We start from the raw sequence: 27,892 nt of genomic DNA, 5'->3' as shown, positions 1-27,892 counted from the left end.
TTTTTTCCTTTGCATCAAATATGTGCTAATCAGCAGTCCTAGCACTTTGATCATTTTAGAAAACAAATTATTGACAGACATTTAAGAGAAAAGTAAGACAGAAAGGGAAAGCAGTGTATTTTACATGTATACTTTCTAGGTATTGTCCATTTATTTACTTTTTAGGCTTTTAATTACAGATTCTGTTTGAATTTTAATAAAGCTAAACCTTATTTAGAAACATTGCAAATATTCCTCCATTCAATTCACTTATAAAAAGTACTAAACAGATTGATCTGCAAAATATAAACATGGCCACCCAGAAATTACTTGTACTGTTAGCATAGTCTCTAGCTCAGTTAGAAATCCTGTTCACTAACTGAGAACACCTGTTAATACACCTTCACTTTGGATTAACACAACATGCTGGAGAAAGATTTGAGATCAACTACTACATCCTAAGTGAACTACATAGTTGTAAAATTCTCATGTTTTGCATTCCTTCCTTATTCTCCTGGGAGGTGAAGTGTGGGAAGGGGAAGACCCACCAATGTTTAATTAGCTATATAAAGTGGATCAGCTTTAGCTGCATCCCGAAGTCCTCACCAAGGAAGTAGGATTTACAGGTCCATACTCCTGTTCCAAAAAGCAGAATTTGGCCTGTAGGCAGGATCCGACAATCTACCTGTTACGTGAAAATGGTGACTACCCGGCTATTGGGAAACAGTGTCTAGCCAGAGCCAAAAATGTCTGGTTGCTGCCTGTCCCTTCTGCTATGCTTTATTTGGTAGTCATGATCTGAGAAGGCCTAAGACACTGAATCCAACTGGTGAGATGGGCAAGAGAAAGCCTTGATGAAAATGCCCCTGGGGTTAGGTGTGAGGTTGGGTTTTGAGAGTCTTGCACAAGCAGGACGTAGGCAGTTCTGACATGCCCGCTGGCAGGAGCTATGTGGACTTAAGCATCACTGGGGCAACTACAGGGTAACAGTAGATAAGTAGGAGTTTTAAGTATCTTAGAAGCAATTAAATGCTGCTGAAAGAGAATGGAAATTAAAAACTTCTGTGTATAATTTTTAAAATGGGACTTAAATGCTATTTAAAATATCATCCTGATAACTCAAACCTGAATTTAAATATATAGCATAAACGTATTATTTTTGTCCTACAATATCCTAATAATTATTTTTTAACAAATTACATGTTCAATTACATGTTCAATTATTTACAGCAGCTTCATAGCAGGAAACTCCAGCTGAATAAAGCTAATGGAACAGAGCAAAAAATCAAGCTCTTTATCTAGTTTGATCTAATCTCTAATTCACATTCCTAAAAAGTTAGAGAGATGCAGAAGTGGACACAGAGATAAGGATATCAAATGTCCAGACTTTTGTTCCAATCCAGTCAGAATGCTGCTGCTTCACCGAGTATTGACATTACAAGGTCTGAACAGTCTGTCCTGATTTAGCAAAGCCAACAGTCTTGCACCTATTAGCAGTCAACCCAAGAGACTGCCCATGTATTTTAGCACAAGTATACTATTAACCACACAAACAGATGCTGTATACTTTGCTAAAGCAGTGCATTAACATTTTGAAGGAGAGAACTTTCAAGACAAGGTTTATTAATTCTTATAAATATCCTCCAAAATATGACTTTTCATAAATGTGTGACTGTTTTCAACTATGTTGACAGCAGTACCATGTCCCCTGAAGTTATTTCAGAGTCCTGACTGTGTGTAGAGCTGATTCCAGTGTCAGAGTCTGTATCATTTATGTCCAGATTAGTCACTCTATGAACAACGTCAGGAACAGCAATTCTGTTACTGGACATGACACTACCCTTGGATGGTTCTTCATTTGATGGAAGCCTAGTTTCAATGTTGTCTTTAACATGTAGTAAATTAAATTCTTCTGTAAGAATTTCATATTCTTTTTCCTTCTTTTGAAGTAGCGAGTCCCTGTATGTAAGTTCTTTCTGAATGCAGCTCAGGTATGAGTTGATTCTTAGACCATCTTTCATACTTTTTTCCAGCTCACATTTTACACTTTCCAAATTTGTGTTTTCAAGTTCAGCATTAGCAGCTCCTTCTGTGCGAACATCATCTCCATTTTTTTCTGTGCATATACCGTGTACCTCTCTTTCAATTTCAGCACACAGCTTCTCTATTAATTGTTTGTGATGTTTCAGTCTCTCTTCAACCTGTAAAATACCCTCACTTTTGCTCAAGTAGTCATGCATCTCTTTTTCATCATCTGGGCTACCCCCTTGCTGCTCAGCCTCACCTGAACTGATCATTAAATAGGAGTCCTGCACATAATTTTCTCCATCATTGGCTACCCGATCTAGATGGAATTTTGCTTCACATTTTTCAATTTCCATATCTAGTTCCTTCATTCTAAGGACTTGTTGATGAATAGTATGGTCTTGGGAAATGATCAAATGAATCAGTGTCTCCATATTATCTCTCTCTTGCTGAACACTGTCCTGCTTAAGCTTGGCCAGTTTCCGGAAAGTCTTCCTCACAATTTTCTTTTGCTTGTCTACTGGCAACATCTTCATGTAATTTGCTGGACTGAGCTCCCACTGTTTTTCCACATTTTGTACTACCTTAGCTTCAGCTGTCTTCCACAATGGAAATGAAAGGAAAGCATCTGACTTTACCAACACAAAATGCAAATTAGACTGCTCTTCTCCCCAGGCCTTCCAAAGTCTCAGTATCTTTGTCAAGGGAGGAAGTACTCGCTCTGAGCCTCTCCATTTTTCGACAATACAGTAATCACTTGGTTTTCCAAAAAGGACCTTTTTCTCTCCAAATGTTGCCTGATGTTCCTCAAGCAGTGCTTGAATCACTTCTGCACAAGTTGTGCGCTTTGTAAGGCCACATACAATCTTCTCTTCCTGGCAAACCCAAACCACAATTTCTCTTTCATTTGAAGCCATGTCCTTGTTGGGAGACCTGGAAAACAAGGAAAGACCAAATATAAATTATATATCAACAATGCAGACTGTGCAAATAATAACTATAATTCTGATGTGACTACCACATTGAAAAATTCCAGTATTAATGTACAAGATGATATACCTGTTTAAATTATATGAAGAAGTATCTTTGGATTAAAGTAACACCTCAGCTACTGCTTTATTATTATTATTAGTCCAGCTTGAATGGGAACCTCACACAAAATGTCTTTTATCAAGTTTAGGTTTTGCATGCTTCTCATAAGTGTGTATGAACAGTAAGTGATAAAATTTGGCAATCTGGATTACTTTCCAGACTGTTCCTTGGATAACATAACTTTCAGATCTGCATATCTGTTTTAATCACACAGACATTGTGCAAACATTTGTAAGCTCTTAATACCACTGACGCTTCTGAAAGGAAGAATCATGCCTTTAAATATGCACTGAACAGAAATGGACTAAGAAAAGATGACTGAACACCACCTAAGATAAACAAACTTAATGATAGGATAAATCTAAAGCTCTTTTGACACACATGCACCCACACAAGCATAAACACCATTGTTTTCCATTGTGATTTTTCACTAATAAGTCTGAAGAAATTTGTTGCTTTTCCTGAAGTACCAAAAAGCCTGAATTGTGGTGAGTTGTGAGGGAATACCAGCTGTTAAAAAATACATATATAGGTCCATACTTTATAAGTTTTGTAATGATACAGAAATTCCACAAAATGTTAAAAAAGAAATATCCAGTTAAAGTGCTATTAACCTGACATTAGCAGCAGCTGGTACTTCCTTATACATTGAGATATCTAACTTCTGGTGTCTTAAGACCCTTTTATGACTAATGTAGCTGTCTAATTAATACAATCAGTGGAGCCTAAAGTGCAATTCAGCTGATCAAATGTCAGTTAACTCAAGTTTGCCCGCTGGACTGCCATGAGCCTACACTGGCAGAGTGGCCTTGTGGAACCTGTCCAAGATATTCCTGTCCTCTAGCCTCCACATGCACAATTCACTGCTTGCCCAAACCTGCTGATTTGCCTCTTGCCTAAAATCACAAAATAGTAAATTCCTTGAGGAAAAATGCATTTCTCCTGAATTTCTGTTGTCACTTCCAGTTCATTTGAATGAATAAGATTTAACTCAGCCTGACAGAGAAAGCTAGAGAATGACAATAAGAATTCAGAAAAATATTGAAAGGGCTCAATATATTTGTTTCTAGGACTACTTGTTTTCAGTACCTTTCTTGTCTTCTGAGAAGCAGTAAGAATTATGTTTTACTTTACTTAATTAGGGTTATGCCCTATGATTATTAAAGCAATCCAACCTGTTTCTTTTCCTTAATTATTACACAACATGACAGACACACTGCAATCCAATAAACTGAACTATGATTGACTCAGCTTTAGGTGCCACTCTGACCAGGAGTCAATAATAGTCAGGAGACAGGAGACTGCAAATGGATACTAATAAAATCTACACAACTGAGTTTATTAGTATCATCGCACAGTAGAGCTCTGTCCAGCTACACTGCTCCAGGTCTTGGAACATTCTTCTGTAAAATCTGTGATTTGTTAGATTATTTTAAGTAATGATATCATTTTTCCACTTCAATAGCTCCTTCTTACAGTCCAGCATTTTACAATAATTTTTTTTAAACTGGTGTTCAGAAGATTAATGTTTTCATAGACTAGTTCTCAAAATAGTAAAGATTAAGCCACAGATACAGAAAATGGCACAATGGCACAAAGATGATGTCAGATTAAATAACAGTCCAGTATCTGAAGGGGGCCTATGAGGATGCTGGAGAGGGACTCTTCACTAGGGACTGCAGTGACAGGACAAAGGGTAATGGGTTAAAACTTAAACAAGGGAAGTTTAAATTGGATATAAGGAAGAAGTTCTTTCCTGTTAGGGTGGTGAGGCACTGGAATGGGTTGCCCAGCGAAGTTGTGAGTGCTCCATCCCTGGTAGTGTTCAAGGCCAGGTTGGACAGAGCTTTGTGTGGCATAGTTTAGTGTGAGGTGTCCCTGTCCACGGCAGGGGGATTGGAACTAGATGATCTTAAGGTCCTTTCCAACCCTAACTATTCTATGAATCTAAGATTACTGTTAAGTATGTCACATGCTAAAAGGTCAGTATCTGTAACTGGTTTTAGTTTTACAGAATAAAGGATGCTATAGAAATATTTTTTTCTGTTGATAGACTGGTAGTTAAATGAAACTTAGAGAATTGCAACATAAGTCAGCTATAACTGTAAAATAAATCAGTATTTCACAGCACAGAGATAAAAACAAAACAAAGCTAGATAAGCTACAGACTTGGGTTCCATGTTAAGCATAAAAAAATATGCAACAATAAAATTATTTATAAATAGATTTCCATAATAAAATTTGCATAATAAAATTATGCAAAATGAATTATCAGAAGTACAGTGTCTCAAACCATGTTCAGTAGTGAACCATAAGTAATTGACCTAGAAACAAAAAATTTTATTACCAGCCATTGAATTTCAAGTTATAAAAGTATGGACAAAAAAAAAAAAAGGCATAAAAACATCGGAAATAGCAGATCAGGACTTTGAAGCAGTTAATTCAGAGTGTGTCTTTCTTGAGGGTTTTTTTTTGTAATCAATAAATATGTTTCAGGGAATGAGTGTTATCTCAGTATTTTAGCATTCTTCCAAGAGTCTTAGGCAATTTGACTGTACATTGAAACTCTTCCAACTTTTTTCTCATTCCTGTTTCTGACTGATTGTCAGATTTTCTCCCAGTCAATACTTTCAGTGAGTAACATTATGTGGGTTAAGAAGAACCTTACTGTCTCTTTCCCTCTTGGCTCCTGTAAAGCTTTCTTATGAAGACAGTTTCTCCCTCTGAATCTTCAGATAGATCTGAAAACCCCTAGACACTCCACAGTATTTATTAGTGTACTGATAAATACTTTTGCTATAGACATCTTTTTACATGAAATTCCTATAGACTTCAGCAGGAATTAAGCAAGCCTCTGATGGAAATACACCGTTTATTGTAAAAGAATCTCTACAGGATTTCCACAAACAACATGGATATAAAATAACATTTTAGAATTACTGTTTCAATATTCTTTCATTGTTTGTCACTCCCTGTTATTTTTTCAGTTACAATGCACCTGTCTACCCACACTTTACATTGAGCTTTTTGTGGAAGGATTCTTCATTACTTTGTGAATTTTGTGAATTTAACATACTGATATCCATAACTAGTAGTAGCAGTGTACTAATAGGTGCACATGCAGGTATGCAAAGAAATTAAGTAGCTTATGCATGAAAACATACTTATAAATATATATATATGAACAGCTTAGGTAACATACAATTTGTAATTGTCACCTTTTACTGAAAAGGAGAGAAAAAAAACAAGGAATTATGCACATCACTGTAATTCTTGGATCAAAACAAACCTGTAAAGTGCAAAATCTTTCATTTTTTTTTTACGTGTTTGTTGCAACACATATTATCTTAATTTTTATTCACTAGCTTCATTAAATTTTTGATCTTTCTTTTTAATAAAAAAGAGCTAGCAAGTGATTTATAAACTTACAATGCCATAGAATTCTAATGCCTTCTAAAAAGAAAATCTAAAGTGTCCTTTATCATCTTCCACTAAAAACTGGTGAACTGATGTGGCCTGCCACGGACCTCTTTCGTAAGTAAAATTCATTGTATTATTCTTTAATCATAGTTAATTCAGAGAGTAACAAAAATAAAGCTTCAGCATCTTGGTCACAGCATAACAACTATTAGAGATTTGCTTTCAAGATGCAAGAAGATGCTAATACTAGGAAACGTATTTCATTATGCTGTGCTTTCCTCATAGAAGTGGAGAGCAGATTCTGCACCTACAAAGTGGAATTCCCTTCACTTAGGCACCTTAAAGTTACAATTAAAAGTTACAATTAAAGTTACAAATTCAGTTTCTCTTTGTCATGAGAGGTGAGTGGACCTCCAGGAACAAAGTCATCACAGCCTAAACCATCTATTATAATTGGGATGAATCCTGAAATGAATCTGTTTGTTTATTTCATTAACTACAAGATACCTATGTGGCCACCTTCCACTAAATAGCTCATTTTCAGGTAGCTAAATACAGGTGACAGTAATCCAATCAGATTCTTATTTATTGTCAGAGAGAAATGTGACGAGAGTGGTTCAGACAACATAAGAAGTTCTAAAGATAACTAAATGTGGGAGCTACACATTCTTTTTTCATAGTTTAGTTTTGATACTGACTATTCCATTTGCTGTTCAATTTACTACCACCATTTAAATGGAAATCCAGTAATTTCAATACTAAGGAAGATATGATGCAGTATGTAACTCCTCATCTTGAATAAATGCTGGTCATTGATAGCAATTTTTTTTCCTTTTTTTTTTTTTTTTGAGATGCAATACTGAAAATTACTATATTCAGCATCAAGATTTGCTTTTGGATGGTTATTTTAGCAAAGAGGCAGGCTTCTCATCTTTACTCATTCTTTGGCCTTCACATCTTACATTTTTATAAAGGAAGCAAAAGAACTATCATATTTAAATAATCCATCAATTAGTGAGTCTCTAATAGCTAAAGTGTGTTTCCAGCTTAAATGACTTGCTTTCATGTAAAATAGTTTCAGCAGCAGCTTCTTCAAAACTAGCTACGTTATTTAACTTCCCCCCACACACACTTTTTTTTTTTTTTTTTTTTTTTGCTATTGCTGTAAGCAGGCTTTAAAGCTTTCAATTCTGGCTTAAATTCTTTGTTTTGAATCAATCGCTGAAATGTTCTATTTATCCATCTATGATTTTAAAGCATTGCAAAAAGATACAATTTTATCCAGTGTCAGTTGTTGCTCAGGAACAGACGGGAATTTAAGCTTAAGAATGGTCAAAAGTACATTTTAAATCTTGTTTGTTTGCTTGTTTTGATTGTTGGCTTCATGCCTTCTACTCTTTGCTTCTCTTAATGATAACCCAAAAAACCATTCTAGTCATGTTAGAGACCTCACACAAAGTCTTCATTAAGTCAGCATAAGCTGATTGTTGCATGTCAGATACACACTTTGTTAATTTATTATTCAGGCCTAGGGGCCTGAACACACAGACAAAACAAAAACAGGTACTTATGCTGCACAAAGTCAAAATACGAGATACCTTAGATGCTGGAAGCAGCACTTTTGATTTTCATTAACTTTAAGGGATGTCCAGCACAAAACCACACATCATAAACGTAAATCTTTGACTTTCTGGAAAACTTTAACATTCTTTCTGAAAACGCTATATATAGTTTTACAATAAATCATGCTAATCAAATAGAAGAATCCCACTACTTCATGTCTAGAAGATGCTCATTTTTGCTTACTAATTTCAGCAAACATTCTGTTGGACTAGATTATGCACACACAATACATTTAGCAGCTTAATACAAAGTTTCTGAAACATCGTTGACACTAAAAGAATATTTTGTCTTTGCTGAGAAAAAAAACACACAAAAACTAAAACTCTTCTCTCCCTTCACTGTAACAAAGTCTTTGTAGACTTTCACAGAAATGTAATTCCTCTCTCAACATTATCATATTTCTTGATCACTCTCCTGCCTTGATCACACTCCTACCCCCAAGAAAAAAAATGAAACTGAGCATTCAACTGAAAGATTTTGTGTTAGGAAGGGGATTCAAAACTTGAGATTTTATTGAAATTATAGGGAATAAGGAAACTGTAGGAGAAAAAAAAAAATGGCACACAAATCAATACATTAATCCTTTGCTTGAAAACGTATACAACTGCTAACAATTTATAAATTTGCCATCAAAGAGTTCATGTTAGAAAGCCATTTGTGTGAAATACCTTAGTCATTTTGTTCACCAATTTACTGGGGAAATAATGGTTTAGAATCTTAATTTCCAGAGATAGAAAAGATTGTACATATTATACACAAATTACTGCTAATCAGATATCATAACATTGTATCTGTTACCAGAGATGTTTGTGGATTGGAATATTCTTGTACTTCTTAGTATAATAATGTCACCATTTTTCCTTTCAGCATTGCACACGCAAGTAGCACATAACCACAGAATCATAGAATCATAGAATAGTTAGGGTTGGAAAGGACCTTAAGATCATCAAGTTCCAACCATCCTGCCATGGGCAGGGACACCTCACACTGAACTATGTCACTCAATGCTGTGTCCAACCTGGCCTTGAACACGGCCAGGGATGGAGCATTCACAACTTCCTGGGGAAGCCCATTCCAGTGTCTCACTATCCTTACAGTAAAGAACTTCTTCCTTATATCCAATCTAAAATCTAAAAATAAATACATCTAAAATAATCTGTAATTAATTATTATGTCAGAAGGATTCCTTCTGGTACTATGCTAGTACATTAATTAATTTAGTCCATTTCAGTGCAGAAAATGAATAAAATTTTATACTCCTAAAAGATCCCTTTTGTATAAATATAGCATAAACCCTCTCAGCAGCACATTTGAGCATACAGTCTAATCTGCAGCAAATTAGATGATAATTGACTGGCTGCCATGAATGGGGTCCTCAGCTGATAAGAGCTCTTGTTGCTGTTGTCCTGATCTCTTCAGAGGAAGACCAAAGTGCTTCTAAGCTTCTAAGAAACAAACATCTACACTGTGTCAATATACCACCCAGAACAATTCACTTCAATGAAAACCAGAAAAGGCTAAGTGATGAACAGGCCAAAAAAAAATAAGGCTTCAAGAGACAACCCTCCTGCTGCCTACTGCATCTTTGCAGTGAAGTCCTTGCCTACAGCTTCAGTGCTTTCCTGAAGTACATTAAGAAACGTGAAACTTTAAGGCAGACATAGGCAAGGTTGTGCCATCTGTGTCTCTCAGCAGGTTCTTCCTTCTCTCTCAAGCTGTATACTCCTAGTTCCTCATCAAGACATTCAGTGCCTCATCTCCTTCCTGGCATACCACACAGCAGGGAACAGTTTCCGAGCCGACCATGTTCAGCTGCTGAGCCACTTGCTCTCTTTGGGAAACTTTATGACACAATGGCATAAAACATCCTGGGGAAACAAAAGAGATCTGCCACAAAAACGTTTAATAATCTGGTGTTTTCAAGGGCATGGTCCTTAAACACGCTGCAGGGGCAGGTAAATCTGCCCACTTGGATTTTAACAAGTGTGTATTTGTGCTATGGTCTTCTCCTTGTTCTGCACCCAGAAACGTTTCTTCTATGTGCAAGGGCTCAGAGAACACATGCCAGTTTTAAGCACTTGCTAATAACCTTATTATTGCTGTGTCTCAGATCCAAGCCATATCTACTTAGCAAAGAAATCTTATGGCTTTTAATTATATTTACTTGCTGGAAATAAGGAGAGGCTGATATTACAGGGATACTTATTTGACATAAACAACCTGTATTTATAGTACAGGATGTGCTACATGTCATTTGAGAGCTTCTGATGCTGGTTGCCATTTACATGTCAGGGTACATAAGAGCTAATTATTTTATCAGTCACCACATTCCATTTAGAAATCATAATGTTAGATTGCTTTCATTATTTATTTTTTTTAAATCTCAGCATGTTTTATATATATAGATATTTAAAATAAAAGCATATATGAGACAGTGGGTAAACATTCTGAAAGAAAAAAACAAACCATGTTTTTGCTTTTGGCTCTGTGGGATTTTTATCTGTGCAGTTTGCAGAAAAGTAAATCTATTGGTACCATGTACTGCAGCCCTTGCTTGGAAAAGACTAACTTAATTTGATCCAAACAGATTTTTGACAGTAAATCTAAACATTAAAGATACAAAGAATAGTCAGCCCATATGAAAGCTAAGGTCAGAAGTATTTCAACCTTTCAGACACAAATGAATCATATTAAAAGTTCATGCTAACTTTATCCAGACTATCCACATTTAATCCACCTTTTTTCTCAATTTTCTGTCATCTTCTGCAAAGTCACTCAAAAAGCAATAAAGGCCAAATCTTAGCACGTCTCCTGTGTAAGTAGATTACATGCTTCTGAGTTTTCTAAGGGCAGCATTGAGGAATTATCTACTCTCTCATGACCCAGTGAAGCTGGAATTACTCAAAAGCCATGGGGATCCAAGACAGCCTATAAAATAGCTACATTCCCATTCCCCTATCCCTAAAAAACAGTATTAATGAAGGCACAGTTAACATACATACCATGTAGGACATAAAATTCACACATGATGTGTCAGAAACTCCTTCCCTTCTGCATCACACAACAGCCAGGGCAACATCTAGCTAAAAAAAGTACCATAGCAAGGCAGGACTGGTACTTTAACTATAGCAATAATAAAATCCTTCAGTATAAAAAAAATCAGAATAACCCCAACATTGCAGCATGATATGGAAAGAACACCACAGAGCTTGTGAAAACAAAATAATTCTTTCAAAAGAAATAACTGATTTCTCTCTACCATCTGTTTCTGTACCCATTCAATGTTACCCTATGATAAAGCTTCCTCCTTTACAGAAATGTACATAGGTATTTATTTAAAATAAAATTAGGCATCTAGATATTTATGTGACTTTAAAAAAAATACAGATAGATACAGTATTTTAGATGTTCTAACTGAAACATTTCAGATCTTTGATACAAGAAAACAATTTAAACAAAGGCTATTATATGGTTCCATGGTTCTATTTTAACTAGCTAGGTACAAGACAATTCTCCTAACATAAGTTTAAATTCATTTTGTAATTCCTTTTTAAATGCATAAATTTTTAACTTAGCAAGATTGCCATACTGTCAGGAAGCCTTTATGGAACATTTTAATTAGCAACAGCTGTTGAAAATTATGTTCTATATTAATTATCATTTGTGCACTTAAAACTATAACCAGTTCTGTAAACCCTTCTGCAGAGGAATACCATCACCTCAGTTAGCTACTGTGCAAATTTTTGTATGTTAGAATTTGGCAATGATCTATGGTTGCAATTTTTCTTCATCCAATCATTTTAGAGTATGATAGTGCTCTAAGACAAATTTCTGTTAAATAATTTTTAATTGGAGTGGGGTATTACCATTGTATCATAGAACAAATAATATGAAAGGTATGACATGATTAAAAAAAATTCTCTAAGATAATCATTTTATTGTAATTAAGCAATTGGCAGAGTTCTTGCTCACTTAAAATGTCACACTTCAGTAAAAATCCCATGGGAAATCATGTGCTTCTTTCTAATAATGGTACTGCTTTGACACAGGTGCTTGAACTGGGACCAATAGTTAAGACAAATAAAAAGGAAAAAAAAAAAGCCTGACAGTACTTAGAGCAGATTTAAAAGAAATAAAAGCAGCTAACATGTAGAATCAGCAAATACTGGAAGAAATAATTCTGTCATCTGATAAGCAGCAGAATTTGTAGAAGATAAGAATTTGAACTAACTCAATGTTGTACTAACAGAAAGAAATAAATAAAAGACATTGTAAGAGTAATTATAAACCTTGCTCAACAGATAAAAGTGATAGTTATGGTGGATTATCTTGAACACCCCTCTGGCCCCCCATTTAATACTGACATGACATTCTCAGTGGCTCATACTGTCTTGCAAAATCTCATCTGCAAAGTCCGAATGCAGATTTTCAGCAGTTACCAAAAGGCCACTAACTCCTCTCCTCCACTTATTAGCTCTACCCTGTATCATATTTACGCTCCCAAACAACCTACAGGCAAGTGCAAAGGCTGCAGCCTCCATTCAGAAGAGGACTGCATGTGCCCCTGCCCTTTTCTCCTGTCTTGCCTCTTTCCCTAAGGGTTCACATTCTCTATAAACTACATCTACGCTTTAAATCTGCCTTACTGGCAGACAAACAATCATTTCTCCACTGTATGTTCAAAGTCATAATACTGGTTAAGTGGATACTAGTGAAAAAATGTTTAGAATTGCAGTGAGTAACCTCAGCAACTGTGCTGTGCACACAAAACAATGCGATAGGTAACACATTCACTGTATCAGGTCTCTACTTCTGGTGGCCTGACACAGTGGAGATTTGAGAACAAGAGCGAGCTAGCTGCCCACCAAAATATTTTTACAAGATGAGCAACAATAACAATTTGCTTTACTGGGAATACATGCTTTGATGGGTATATTGCAATTGCTACTGAGGAAACAGCTGTGATACAGGAGTGAAAGACCCAGGAAAATCTCCAGAGCCAAAATAAACACTGACATATTCGGTGGCAATAACTATTTAGACCATGATGGGAGGAACAGGAAGGTGGGTATTTTCAAATTCCTGTGTTAGCAAGCAACATGCAAACTTCAGGAATATCAATATAGCAAAAGCTGCATCTTGACTGTGGGCAGTGGGTAGCTCCTGCCACTTGGAAAAATGAAGATAACAGTGCTAGTTTTCATTTATCACATGAATTTCGGTACATTGCAAAAATACAGTTTTCTATATTTTTCCCGTGTAAATACCTATGCATATTCAAGCACTGGTTATACTACGCAAACTTTATGGGGCTCCTACTAATAATTTACAGAACATGTCTAAAATTCCATCATTTTCAATAAGAGGGAGCAGAATCATTTATAGCTCATTTATAATATAGGCTTTTAAACAATAGTTAGAACTGCTATTACAGCTAATAGAAATTTGGTTTATTTAACTTCTCCAATTAGAATTTTTATAACTGCCTTTTAGAAACACCCTGGTTGTTCATGACCTTTTAAGATCAAGGAACTGAGGGGAATTCCAAGAGTTGAAAGCAGGATTTTTGTTTCTGTTTTTGTTGCATGAAATTCAGTTCAGCTTTTGTTGAAAAGCAAACATACACTATTTCCCTCCCCTGAGTTTGTTGACATACTGCTTAGTGAAAAAATAAACACAAATCATTCTGAGGTTGGGGCTGGACTGCCAAAATATGAACAAAGCATACTTTACTTAGACCAGTGACAATAAGATAGGTTGAATAATGGAGTAAGATACAAACAAGGAAATAGTAAGATTTTGTACCACTTTTCCAATACTCCCTGGGAAAAAGGAGTCTGGGATGGTTACCTTCTTATGAATCCTTATACATACTGCACGGCTCAAACAATTCAGTGTACCTCTTCTCTACTCCTGGTGACTCTGTGTGAGGCAGATGTTAGCCTCATTCCCAATGACAGGAAAGAAAGTCCAGATAGACTTGGTTTCTTTTCATGAATCCTCAAGCTGCTTTGCTCAGCAAAGCATCCCTTCCTTATAGTGATGGCTACCTACTATAACTATTTATGTAGTTGCTCTCACAGCACCCTGTGGTGAATTTCAGAGTTTGGACACAGCATTTCATGATTCAGAAAAGGAAGGTTGTAGGATCAGTATTTTTATCTTCTGTTTTTTAAACACCCCAATGCTCACCAGACCCATCCACAAAATACATAAAATTATTTACAAAATTACTACCATAACTGGTTAACCTAAATACTATTTTTTTTACTGCTAAATCTAGTATTATAGGTTAGCAATTTTATGATTTAAAACATAATGAAGAAATTTAGGCAATCTGGTGTCTACCTGACATTCCCTTCTTCTTGCTTGTGCCAGCTCTGCTAGTTTATCCAGAGGGTTTCAAACCTCGTTAAAATGGCAGCAACATAACCAAGAAAACAAAAACTAAAATAAAATTGTTTATTGAGCAGTGAGTAGTGCTCCCTGAGTTGGGTTCTACAGTTTTGAGTGAGAACAGTACCAGCGCAAAAGAAATGGCAGAATGGCCGGGAGCCTGGAAAGGGAGCTTAGGACTGCTTTCAGTACAACAAGAAGCCTTTAGATCTCTTCAGCCAGCTCATCAAGCATCACCTTTTCTTAACTTTTTTACCTCTAATGATTTTTCAAAATAGCTTCCTTTGTATATCATAAATCCTAGTTTGAGTATCACTTTACAGTTTGCCAGGAGTGAGAAAGGCAGGGTGGGCTTTGATTTTCTTCTCTATTTATTGCAATAAATTTTACAGAAAGTGAACCACCCCACTTTGAAACCATACTGTATGATCTTCCCTGTTTAATTTGCCTTCATTAAAGTATATTGAAGATGTCCCCTCAAAATGGTTTCTATCAAGACCTCGTTTACAGCCCTTTTTAAAAAAAAAAAAAAATTTCTCCCTCAAACTTTCTAAAAGATAATTCAGTGACAAATGTGTTCCATTACTTGCAGTATTTGAAGAGCTGAAAGGAAAAGATGACGAGATGATGAAGTGGACTCTTAAACAATTTTCATACTAAAGAGCTAAATTGAGTACTAGATACATAATTATGCTAACAAGAGGAATGGACATAAATTTTAAAAAAGAAATCCAAAGCATTTTAGTGTCCATTGACAACGTGAGAGATTTGTGCAGTTTATGCTTTTACGCTTTCAAGTAATTTTCGAAAATTACTTATCAATGCATGCTTCAGTATGAAGTTAGTCAGACACAAGTAGATAGCGTCTCTGAAATACCACATCTTCTCTGAAGAAGCTACTGAACAAATGAAATAAATTGTTAACTTTACAGACTGTGCTTTACACTAGCAATGGATATGTTAAAAAAGGCACAGGAGCTTGCAAAACCAGTTGTAGCCAGCTGAGCAATTACAGGTATGGAAGGCAAGAAGGAATTGCTTTCTGGAAGCAAGGTTAATGTTGGATCATAAAGACCAAGAGTAATAGGAAATTCACGGGACTAATGCAAAGAAGAAAGTGTAATATAGTGTATCTCTATACAGAGAACGGTGTCCAGTGGAACACACACACAAGTTTTAGCTGTGAGAAGATGAAGGAAGCTGACTTCAGAGGAAAGACATTCCACGACTCAAATAAAAAGTCATGTGAACCTTGAAATATTTAAATGGTCATGACTTAAGCTTCCAAACTCTTCTAGAACAGAGATAATGAGTACAAAATGAGTTTCCAGCTAGGGTCACCTGAAAAGGCTCTTAGCCATGTCAGTTGTCCATCACTAGAGCTGAGCTGCTTGTTTGACCTCCAAACCCCAAGTAACGATGAATGAGACTATAAAAATAAGTGCCTTGTTAAAGCATCCAAGATAACCCATGTGAATGTGACTGCACAGTTTAAAAAGAAATCATTCAAAAGGTTGACGCAGCTGAAAGGACCGTAATCCCTGGCAAAAGATTTGTGATGAAGAGTGGTAGCACATGTGGGCCAAAACCCTGCACTGGGCATAGGTGACACTAAACAAGACCAGGTGTCTGTGGCCAAAGAACAAGGCAGGCCCAAAAAACAATGGGGACAGTTTTGCAAGACACATCTATGGCATGATGGTGATGATGCCAAAAGGGTTGTGACACCAGAAAGACACTGCAAACTACTTGTTGCTTTTAGTTCACAGAAAACCAGACTGAGTCAACATTCAAATTAATCCCATGTTTCTTTACAGAAAGTCAGACTGAGTCAACATTCAAATTAATCCCATGTTTCTTTATTTCACATATCCAAATGTGGATATCCTTTCAACATATAAGCAATTCAGATGACTTCATAGCTCAAGGATAAAAAGACATTTTACTTCTAACAAGACACTTCATAGGCTGAATGGATACCACAGTGACAGCTGAATGAAGACATTTTTCCTTCTGCCATGCAAACAACTGTGATGTTTGGAAAAATACACGTATTTAGCATTCTTCTGTGACATGTTCACATTCTGTTTTTCACTTCTGACTTTTAAAGTACCCTTGTATGTACCTAGTGTTGCAAATGTAGAAGCACATAGATATAGATATAGATATATGCAGTCTACGGAAGGGGCTATTTCTGTACGTACTGTTTTATATACTATGATTTGGAGGGTTTTTTTGCTTGCATAAAGTACAATATATTTTACTGTACTTCACATGTAGATGATACAGGTTAGATCTATAATAAAGTACGTGACAGTATATCTTATGTGCTATACAAACACATTATATGATCACACAACACAAACTGTCACATATTAATTTACACACTAAATACATGCCTACCATGCACAAATGCTTCAGCAGAAAGAAATATGCTTACGTTGCAGTCAAGTACTCAAAGATTTGAAGCACTGGTGTTAAAGCTTTCTTTTTGGTTCAATAAAAATTAATTTCATTCAACACATCCAAAGCAAGGTGTGTTCTTTGTATTACACTGGACCTCTGCCTCACTTGAATGCATACATGAGGCAACAGGCAGTTTTGCCAGAGCCATAGAAGATACTGCAGTATTGCAGATACTAAATGTTGAAACTTTAAGGTGTCCTCCCCACTGCCCTCTTGGACACCTAAAGTTCCACATAAAGCATTATGGAAGAGTTCAACTCCTAACAACAGGATTTGCTGACATCAGCAAGTTCAGCAGGAACTGACACAAATTATTCGAAAACATGAACAAAAGGGCAGGACTTAGGTACTGTTAGAGTACATTCAGATGTTCACTGCATAAAAAATACAACATTAAATTAGAACAGCAATCAAAAACTGGATCCTCTTCTCCCACTGAGGACTTCAACATGAATCCTCAACTTTTTAGTGGATTACTGTAACTCATACGAGCCAGCACAAAATGGAACAGCTACAACAGGAAATACCAAAAGAATTTTAGTTTAAAATAACTTGACAGGACATACTGAGGATGCCAGTGTGGGCATCTCACAGGGGTGTTCTGGCCACCAGAGCACCTAGCTGCACTTTGTGTGTTGTTGCACATGCTCTGAAGAGGGCTATTGGGGTCTCATGGCTGAAAAAGCTGAAAGACTGCCTTTTTCTTAATTTTGGTAAAGTGTGAGGGATGCACGACTGCAAGGTTTTCAGGACCGTGTAGGACACGCTGGGAATACAGGCGGCTTGGGAGTGCTGCCAGTAAAAATGTTACTTCCTCAGCTTTTAATCATACTTTTGTGAATGTCAGGAGTTTTTAAAGCTTGTATTAGGTGACTACAATGACATTTAGGTACCAAAGTCTCCTTCATAAAGCTAGTCCTTATTACTTAGATTTGTTCAGTGCATGTCCATTTTTCATCTCTCCTACATATGGTACTACCTTTTATACCCTTTACCCATCATTTTAATTTAATCTTCTGCTGCATGCCTTTTACTACCAGATATTCTATTGCTTCGGAAGCTGACATATTACTGAATTTATCTCCACACACACTCTTGTAGGGAGAGAACTCCCTTTCACAAATCAAAGCTCAGAAATATCTGGGCCAAAGCTATCCACTTGTTTAAATTCCCATTCTAGCTAACTAAATTGATACCTATAGAGATATCCAAAGCAGGACATCCATAAACTTCCTTTAGTCAGTTGTAGTGCAAAACAGATTACAGGACACTGAATTAGCAAATGAAGAGCACACAGTAAGCAACCACTTTTGTAAACTCTGGTTTATGTGACTTGCCCAGCATCACATAGGAATTTTGTGGCAGGGCAGGGAAGCCATCCATGCTATTAAGATGATTCTCCCTTAATCATACATTATCCACCTGTAATTCAGCTCTCCATTCACTATTCCCTTTTTAGTTTCTAAAATGAATGGTACAAAAGATGTTTAATTAGGTGCTCTACAAAGTCTGAGCATGCTCCATGAAGATCTTCCCTTTGAAAGTGATTGGGGTGGAGCACATGTCATTTACCTTAAGCTATTTAAAATGCAGATGTGCAGTCAAAGATAATTTTCTGACCTTCCTCTGTAATCATTGGCATAAGATAGGCACCTCCAAAAGGGTGACTAATCCCATACTGAAAGCCTGTCTAAGACTGAATGAATTGCCCTCTGGAAGCGTTTAGATGTATCCATTAACTACAAAGAGTACCTAGATGACTAGATACCTATATTTTCAATGGCTCAAGTTGAGTAAGATGAAGCTTGACTTTTGTGTTTTAAAGTGTACCTGAATCTTATGAACAGTATGAGTGCAGTAAGAGCAAGTCCTGTGAACATCCACAACTGCAGTTCCAAAATAACCCAGATCTGTTGTCTGACACCTGTAGTGGCTTTCATGGTGAGTTATCTACCTAGATTAGTTATCTACCTAGACCTTAAAGCATCAGAAGGCTAGGAAAATGCAATAAAGTCAATAGAAATCCTAAATTATTTTTAGAAATAGGGATTTGTACAGAGCTTTTCAGTAAAACAGGATATTAAGAACAAAGTGGCCCTGAGAGATGGAGGTAACAACCAACTCAAACAGGATACTTAGTACCTCAGCAGAGGAAACCTCTCAACGGGTAATGCCCAAGTGAAGCAAAAGTTTAGAACACCAATTTACCAATTATGAAGCCAACAGAAACAAGATCAGCTGAAAATCAACATATTATCCCTCTTTGATTAATGAACAGAATCTGCCAACTTTCTGTGTCAAATGAGGCATACTTTGTGTCATAAAAACAGTGCCCCAACCATTGCTCTGAAAAATTCTGCAGTTTAAAAGTGCTTTCACAGGGGAAACAACTCTCTGTAGAAATAATCCTTTTGAATTTGGAGGAGGCTGGGGAAAGCAAAGTCAGGTCTTCCACATGGACGAAGGAATCTATTAACACAGAGCAAATTGCAGATTTAAGACCAAAGGACAGACTCCCTTAAAAATTAGTAGTCTTCGCTCAACTACATTATTCCACTGAGGTCACGCATCCTTACATGTTAAAGTAAGGTAAACATATATACACCTAACAAAAACAAAACTTAGCCTAATAGATTATTACATTTTTATAAACCTGATTTTGCCCCAAACATGAGAATGCTATGTTTTTCCATATTTATTTTGGTTTTGTTAATTGTGTATTATTAAAAGGAGAACAAAATAAATATTTGTGCTTTTCAACACAGCTGATCATATTTTTCATTATAATGGGAAATATATAACTCAGAATTCTGTACCATAATGACTGAGAACACACGGGGTGGAGAATAAAGAAAACAATCAGAGTGAGAGCTTTAACCCTCAAAACAGATTAATTATATTTATGTGTTTCATTCACAGCAAACATCTAACCTCTGGCATAATATATATATATATTTCTCCTATCATTACTCTGCAGCTGAATGTGGAAAAGCAAACAAACAAACCAACCAACTAAAAAATAATAATTAAAAAAAAATACAGACCAACCCAGGAAAACAGAAGTTTGTATCACCTCTGAGACTACAACATAAGAAATAAGCTGGTAGCCTGGTTTCTTCTAATGCTAATGCTCAAAAAAACATACATCTAGCAAGCATCTAAGCTACAAATGAAATGATTCAACTTGGCAAAGGCAAACATGTACTCAGGCAGACAGGAGTGAGAGTGAAATAGGAAAAAGCTGGTGAAAGAGAAACACATCTTAAAATAGAGTGCATCTGAAAGGTATGCTAAACTTGCACTGGAAAATTTTCTTTCAAGTTTAGTGTCTTTTATTCCTCTCCATAAAACATCAAGACTTCACTTCAAAGCATTCAAAATACAATTACATGACAACTTTATTGTCATCATCAGTGTAAACCTTCCTTTCTGATTTTTGGTTTCAAAAGTTAACTTCCCTTATGTTTACTTCACAAAACCACCTCAAAATCCGCTAAGGTACACATGACATTTTTTTATTTCCCTTTCTGTGAGGTTACCAGCCTTCTCACAAGCTGTTTTTAGCATCATGAAAAATTTTAGACCATTTAAAATTACTCAGTGAATCATGTGACATCAAACCTAAACAATCCACATCATATTATCATTTTTCTGCATGGCAGCCAACTCTAGTGGACGGTACAAAAACTAGAAACAAGGAACTCCCAGATTTTACTCACACCTCTCTCACTCACTGGCTTTCATACTTTACACTTCTACAGATTTTACACTGTTTAGTCATGCCTTACTTATTTTCCTGAGGCGTGTAAGTATTATCACCCAAATTACAGCTAAGGAAAACTAACTATGCTTATCGGTTGTCCGAGGTCAGAAACAAGTTGGTATCATTATCACTATTACAACACGTGAACCTTAAGCGCATTTGTGGATAGGTTGAGACAGGAAAAGGCAACTAGTGGCTCATTCTGGTGCCTATTTGAGGCAAGTTCCAGAAAGGTGTTCAAAAAAGTTTTCTTTTGGACAAGACTGCTCAAAAAATGCAGCTTCTAAAAATCACTAATTAGCTCTTAATTTTTATATTTATGTATTAGACATAAGCATGAGAAATAATTCATGAGAATGTCTCATTTTTATTCCACGAATTTTGCAGGTCCATGGAAATATTACAATCATGGAAGATAAAATGCCATCACCAGAATTTGCATTAAAAATGTTCTGCTATCAGTTCTAATTTTTTTCTAATGGGAGACATAGGCATGCAATAGTTGATGAAGAAAAAAAGACCAGATGCAAAGGGATCTCACAGAAATTTTCAGCTAATTCTGCATGACATTTGTTTGTAATACACTGTCTTACCTACCTGAAAATTACCTACATTCTGTAGAGGATGTTTCTGACCTTTGTTACACAAATAAATTTAGTAATGTATTTTCCCCTCTAATTCCATTTGGTTGGTCATTCTTTCTGTTCACCCTGAAACCATTTGACTCTTATCTGTTGTGTCCTCTGTGATACTTGGGGAATTGCTGGCACAGTAACACTGCAGAAAACAAAAAGTCACCATCTTGAGAGTTACCATAACACATCTAAGAAACAACAGATGTGACAACAATAGCTCAGTTACCTATGCACACAACTAGATACCAACATGTCCAAGCTTCTAGGCTTCTCTTAGTGTGTGGTCTCACACAAAAACTTTATCTTGCATCATCCTTTACGTCACCATTAATAACGATTTATCTACATATTGAATACAGAAGTTGGGTGAACTAAGGCTTATACAGCATGGGTGATGTTAATGCTTGCAAATAAAGATGTTTAGGACTATAATTTCAAATTGTCATTATTCATTATATAAAATAAAAAATATTTTCTGAGGTCAATCAGGAGGCATTACTCTGTGATTATCACTGACTTTTATTAAAGTCTTATTTTTTTATTACTTTATTAAAGTTATTAGAATTTTTAAAAAATCCCCATGCCTGAAAACTTGCATCTCTCTACTGAAATCATTACAGATTTAACAACGTCTGAGTCTTTTCTCTGCATGTAAAATGCTAATTATTCATCAGTAAAATAGGTATTCATGACTGACCAGCAAGATTTTCCCTCTGCATCACTATAAACATGTTTCTGTGTCTGAAATGTATCTTCTCAGCCTGACTCTACATTGCATTAGTGTTTCAGATTAGCTTCAACTTAACCTAAGTAATGCTCTTTCCTTGAATGGTGTAGTATTACACACATCTATTGCTCATTTTATTTACTTCTTCGGAATGAAATTGCTGTCTGCCCTCCTGGAATAGTAGATAATTAACTCTTTAGAAATAAGGTTAGTGTTTTGCTAGATGAAAAGCTCTTCCTGAAAGTGAACAAATATATACAAAGATTATTAGAAAATGTATGCAACTATTTTGACCCCTGAGACAAAACTAACAAGCCAGACCAGACAATAAATTGTAGTGTATGAACTCTGGCTCGAAAAGGAATAACTTCTTTTGATAGTTCACTAATATACCTCACATTCAAGGAAAACATATGGAGAAGAATGTGTTCCACCATTTCTAAAAAGGCACCATCTTTTAAATCTAAAAGTTTAACTCAGATAGCAACACTGATTCTAAGTAAGCTTTAAGCTACCCCCTCCAACATACATACCAAATGCCTGGTAGTCTTGAATCAAAAAGCACTTTATAGCTTTATATAGACTTTTATCCAGGTAGTCTCATTCCACAGGAGAAGTATTAGCCATCTTATATGATCCCATGAGACTTACAGTGTAGGTCATACACAGTTCATTCAGATAAGCAGCTGACCTCCAAGAGCTTTTGCAGTCAAAACATAAACGCTGAGCATTTTCAGTTTTGCGTCACCAATTCTTAAAATGTGCAGCAGTACTCAACCGTAAAGCAGTAGCGATGTTCAGAGTAACACTCAAATCACTGTGCTAACTAGGTGTGATGAGAAATTACTGGCAAGATGGAGGGAGGAGGGGAGGGAACATGATAATGCAAGGTCAGTTATCAGACAGATGAAGTCTCTAATTCATTACCCTGCACTGTAATATAAAACCTTAGAGAATTGAATGTTTCTCTCACTGGGGAGGGGCTTATGTCAGGACAGGAAAAACTCCCTCTATTCCTTTGTATCTGTACACATGAATGGATATTATATGGTCTTTCTTTCTGCCACTGAACCAGAAATGAGTTGATTCAAAAGAGGCAGAATAAAGAATAGGCAAAGTAAATCTTTGCCTCCTATACAGAAACACTATGCTAACTGCTGTGGCAATGACAAGTTGTCAGTAAAAGGTGGCGGGAAAAAAAGACCACCAAAACAAACAAACAAACAAAAACAAACAAAGCAACAAAACCCACACACAACCAGAAAGGAAAAGCAAAATTAATACATACATTTAAATAATAACAGATTTGTAACACAATTGCTTCATCATCAAACAGTACCCTGGGTTCGGAAGTGTTGTATGTCAACAGAGCATACAAATGATTATGGTAAACTTAAGACCAGCATGAATTACATGGGCAAAAACTGTTTCTCAAGCTATCTGCGCCTAATAGGACAATCCTACAGCATCAAGGACAACACCTATGTGAAGAAGAGAGATTACCGAATTACTGGAATCCTCTCCCTTTCAGTTTTCTACTTCTCTGGCTATGACTTGCATGCAACAGTACAGCTTTTACAAATTTAGGTAAGGTTAATGTGAAAAATCCAAGGACATGCCCTCAATGGAAAAAATAGCTTGCTTGGTGTGAGATCACTGGGCAGATACAATGGTGAATCCAGATATCCTTGAGATGATGGGTAACCTTTAAAGTATTTAAATGAACTTAAAGACTCATTCTCAGAAGTAACCAAATCTAGCACCCAAGAGTAAAGAAGTTCTAATTTTACAGAAAATCAATGGGGTGTAAATTCCTGTTCTACTTAGCAACCAGGAAATTGTGCGCAATGTGAAACCCTGATGCACAAACAGTGCAAGTATATATGCTTTGTATTTGTTTCTCATGTATGGATAAGAGCTGTTCTGTCTCTGTGCAATGCAATGTGTTAGATCAATACTAGACCATATCTGCAAAGAACTCAGTGCCACTTAATTAATCTTCAGCTGAGCGTTTCCTCACATCACCACACTTCTAAAGTGTGATGTGAGCTGAGCATTCCTCACTCTTTCAAAACCCAGCAGAATAAATCCCCTTGAGTTTATTAATGTTATGGAGGTTTACTCCTGCAGGAAACTGTCCTTTTTCCTTTATTGCTTTAGAAGGTACAGCCTGTCCCTGCATGAGCACATTTGGATTTGTAGGTGGGTGCGGCATGGCCTTGCTACCTTTTGGGTGTATTGTTCTCCAAGGGACACATTAACAAGCACATACACGCTCTGGGGACTATGATTATTTCTGGTTGTTGTTGGAGCTCAAAGAACAGCTCTCAAAAAAGGTATCTGTCATTCCCTTTCTGACCAAGAAAAATAGGTTGAGGCCACATTCCTAGTGGCTTCCCTTCTGAAATCAAATCAGGGTTTACAAGGTTACAAGGTTACCTAGGCCTTGTGCTATCTCTCTGCATGAGGAAGATTTCAGCAACCCAAGAGAGTAATACCGACCAAAGATTTTTCAAATACTAGAAACAGTGCAGCATAGGTTTTGTCTTTCTGGTGTTTAATTTCAGTTTCTTTCCCTAAAGGCTAGTGGCATCACAGCTACATCAGCATCTACCATTTGCTCAAGTATCTCATATACACCGATGCACTTAAGAGTAATCTCTTCATTTAAACTACTAGATCTTAGAGGTAGAGACTGACATTTTATTAGCTGGATATGAAGAGTCTACTGCAAAACAGGGTTCTGATCTGAAACCTCTGGCAATGCTGCAAGACAAACATTAATTACACAGGTGTCATCTAGTTATCTGAGCAAATGACTGTAACGCCTTCATTTTCCTTCTGGCTCTTCCAACTACCTTTGTTGCCTTGACTTAGCTTTATGTCCTCCTCCAGTAAACACAGATTTTATCCCTCATTTGCTTATCTTATAACTCACAGGAGTTAAATTTGCATGTACCAAATGGTGATTTAAAACTTTCAGTGAAAACCAAAAAACCTGAGTTTCTCCAAAAAGATGGACAAGCGCTAGACATAATAAACAAAGCAGCAAATTAAAGACTTTGTGGTTCCTCACGATCAGTAGGTAACCTAACAGAAGGTAATGAGCTAGAAATTCTGATTCCCCAACTACTCCTCTAAACACAGCCAAGGATTTTAAGCTTACTTGAATTCCTTTTCAAGGTTTCAAATAAGTTCACAAAGATAAAATTATAATGAAAAAAAAGAGCTCTTGCGTGGCTCTTCAATCCTATTACAAGACCCTTTTACTAACTACACAAAGTTTAATTCTTAAAATTCAGTACCAACAGCTAATATTAAATACACAGAAATTTAAATATTTGAATAGATAATAACACATCTGATGAATTATGTAGTTTGCATTGTTCTTGATCCTCTACACCCCTGTTTCTGCAGTCACAAGCATTTCAGACCCTTATTGTCACACCACCTCTCCCCTCTGCCATTAGAGGTATTAATGTATTTTTTTGGAGGGTGGGGGGAGACGGGTGGGGGAGGAGTGTGAAATGACAAGAAAGTGCTAGATGTTCACAGTAATGGTTCCTTTGTTATTTTAATTTTTATTACCCATTTAAAGCTTTGGATTATGACAATTTTCCTGAGGAAAAGATGTCACATCAGCAAACACAGTGAGATTGATGCAATCACTATGAAGATATTCTACACATCCAAAAGAGAAACAGTTTCACCGTTGAACAGAGTGGAACTGTGCTTTGTGAGTTAACACAGTTTTATTCATGCTAACTGATAGCAGTAGCAAAACTTCTATTTTAATACTAATAAATGTATGGCTCTATGCAAAAGTAAATTCATGTAAAAAAGTTCATGTCCACCTTTCCAAATCTTCTAAACGTAAAATGGCCACGAGAAGTATATCAAAGCTTTCCTGACACATCAGCAAAACACAGTTTAATCAGTAACTTACAATAAAACTTCTTAAGTAGTACCCTGTTTTTTAAACCTTGACTGAATATAAATCAGTCCTTCTGATTTATGTTCCATATAGTATGTTAATATTTTCATAACACAGACACACACACACACACACACACACACACCCCCGAATAACTTCTAGCATATCTAATGGGAAAACCAAAAGCCAAATCTGAAAAAAAACCCAGGACATTTTTACAAGACATTTTAGGGTCAAATTATATTCCCTCTGGAAAACATTTTCTATTCCATACCCTTAAATACGAACTAAATTCCAGTGGGAAACACCAGTCAAAGCAGGGAAGATATTATGAGCGATTTCTGAGTTTCTCTCTGAACCAAAATCTCAGGGATCATCAGTTAAACCTTAGCTAGGTGGGCTCGGCCACTGTAAATTCCACAGGGTCCAAGCAAATTTACCGCACTCCAAGAACATTTACTCTTAAAACACCTCCTTCCATCCTAGCGCTTTAAATGATTACATAACCCCTTCTTTTTCCAGCCGCTGAGTTGCATGTGAAAGCAAACACGGCTTGAGGAGCGAAGTCCCCATAAAGTAACTTCGCAGGAGCCAACCCACGGACCACAGCTGTCACCCCGACTATTTTCCTAGGCAAAAACCCGGAGGCAGGCAAGTCCAGCTCACACCTAAAGCTAACCAAAACAAAAAGCATCCCCCCAGCCCACGCCTGAAGACCATACTCTCCTACCTCGAGCCTGGTAGCCAGCGTACGAGCTAAGGGGCTGATCCTAAAGGGTTGCAGGCAGCGGCTCTCTCTCCCCAGTGAACCAGGGGGTGGGGGAGGGGAAAGTGGACAACGAGGGGCCGGAGCTCTGCCCGGCGGAGCCCTCCCGGGAGAAGCCGGGGGAGCTTTTCTCCACGGCGAATGAGGGGCTTCAGGTGACCCCCGGCTACCCACACTTGCCGCCGCAAGCAGGACCCGCACACCGGCGCCGCGGGCCTTTCCTCCCAGCCCGGCCGAGTCTCACTCACCTGGTTACACGAGGGGCTTCCAGTGATCGCCTTGGTTTAGACTGGGGAGATTCAAAGTCAGGAAAAGCTACCGTCCCCTCACTGAAAATACTGCCCAGGCTTCAAAAGGGACAGGGAAAAGAGGTAAGAGACAGGTCCAGGGAGGGAGTAGGATGGGGTGCGCGTCTCTTGCCCCCGTAGACGCCGACCCCGCTCACAGGTGAGCCCCGAAGTTACAGCTCCCGGGAGTGGCGTGGCTCCGGAGAAACACATTCTCCCCTCAAAACCCCACATACACACAAAAAAAGTTTAAAAGAAATCCATCCCACGCCACCCTCCCTTTTCCTCCACGTACCACACACTTTACCTGTTTTTATGACGGGCTTTTAATAAATTCCTTCCAAAGGGAGCCATGATCCCAGCGGCAGGAGCATAACATCAACGATCCCCAAACAATTCGAGGGTGTTCCCTTCTCCCCTATTTTTTTTTTTTTTCCCCTGAGAGCCTTCCAGCTTCTTAATAGTCACTGAGCGTAGCGATGAGCTGGAAGTTGTGCAATTTACTGCTAACTTTGAACTCCGGCTTGTTGCTGCTGCTGCACCTTTGGAGTCCTGCCCAGCTGCAAACTTGAAGGAGGCGTTTAGGAGCAGGAAAAAGAAAGGGGGGTGGGGTGGTGGTGGGGAATACGCACTTGCTCCTGTGATGTGAAGTTATGCACAGAACTTGCTAAACTTTCAGCGTCGTCACCCTCAGGGCACCAGCCAGCAAATGGGGAAGAAGGGGTTTTGCTCCGGTGGGGAGCTCGGTAAAAAACACACAACAAAAGGACTGAAAACTT

At 37.2% G+C, this 27,892-nt stretch overlaps 1 protein-coding gene across 3 annotated transcripts; it reads right to left on the bottom strand.

Moving 5' to 3' along the window:
- On the bottom strand, positions 1-27,710 carry RASSF9 (Ras association domain family member 9). 3 transcript variants are annotated; one of them, XM_061369319.1, is made up of 3 exons: positions 27,421-27,710; positions 11,142-11,222; positions 1-2,937 (listed from the first exon to the last, which is right to left on the bottom strand). In XM_061369319.1, the coding sequence occupies exon 3, from the start codon at positions 2,919-2,921 to the stop codon at positions 1,662-1,664; it is 1,260 nt and encodes a 419-aa protein (XP_061225303.1). In that variant the 5' UTR covers positions 2,922-2,937; positions 11,142-11,222; positions 27,421-27,710; the 3' UTR covers positions 1-1,661. The 3 variants fall into 3 exon arrangements, with proteins under 3 accessions (XP_061225303.1, XP_061225302.1, XP_061225304.1); XM_061369318.1 differs by lacking the exon at positions 11,142-11,222 and having other exon boundaries at positions 27,421-27,708; XM_061369320.1 differs by lacking the exons at positions 11,142-11,222; positions 27,421-27,710 and adding an exon at positions 27,075-27,253.
- Between the last annotated feature and the right edge of the window lie 182 nt (positions 27,711-27,892).

The sequence above is a fragment of the Neopsephotus bourkii genome, unplaced genomic scaffold, assembly GCF_033783945.1.
Source record: "Neopsephotus bourkii isolate Nb327-2 ecotype Australia unplaced genomic scaffold, CSIRO-AGI_Nbou_v1 NB_1493, whole genome shotgun sequence".
NCBI classification, from domain to species: Eukaryota; Metazoa; Chordata; class Aves; order Psittaciformes; family Psittacidae; genus Neopsephotus; species Neopsephotus bourkii.
This window is presented reverse-complemented; position numbering and strand designations above follow the sequence as displayed.

Bases quoted from the DNA above. Each gene is read 5' to 3' on its own strand.
- RASSF9 (XM_061369318.1), bottom strand. From the start codon at position 27,467: ATGGCTCCCTTTGGAAGGAATTTATTAAAAGCCCGTCATAAAAACAG. The intron at 2,938-27,420 runs GTAAAGTGTGTG...CTTGTTTTCCAG, and splicing joins AAAGCCCGTCATAAAAACAG to GTCTCCCAACAAGGACATGG.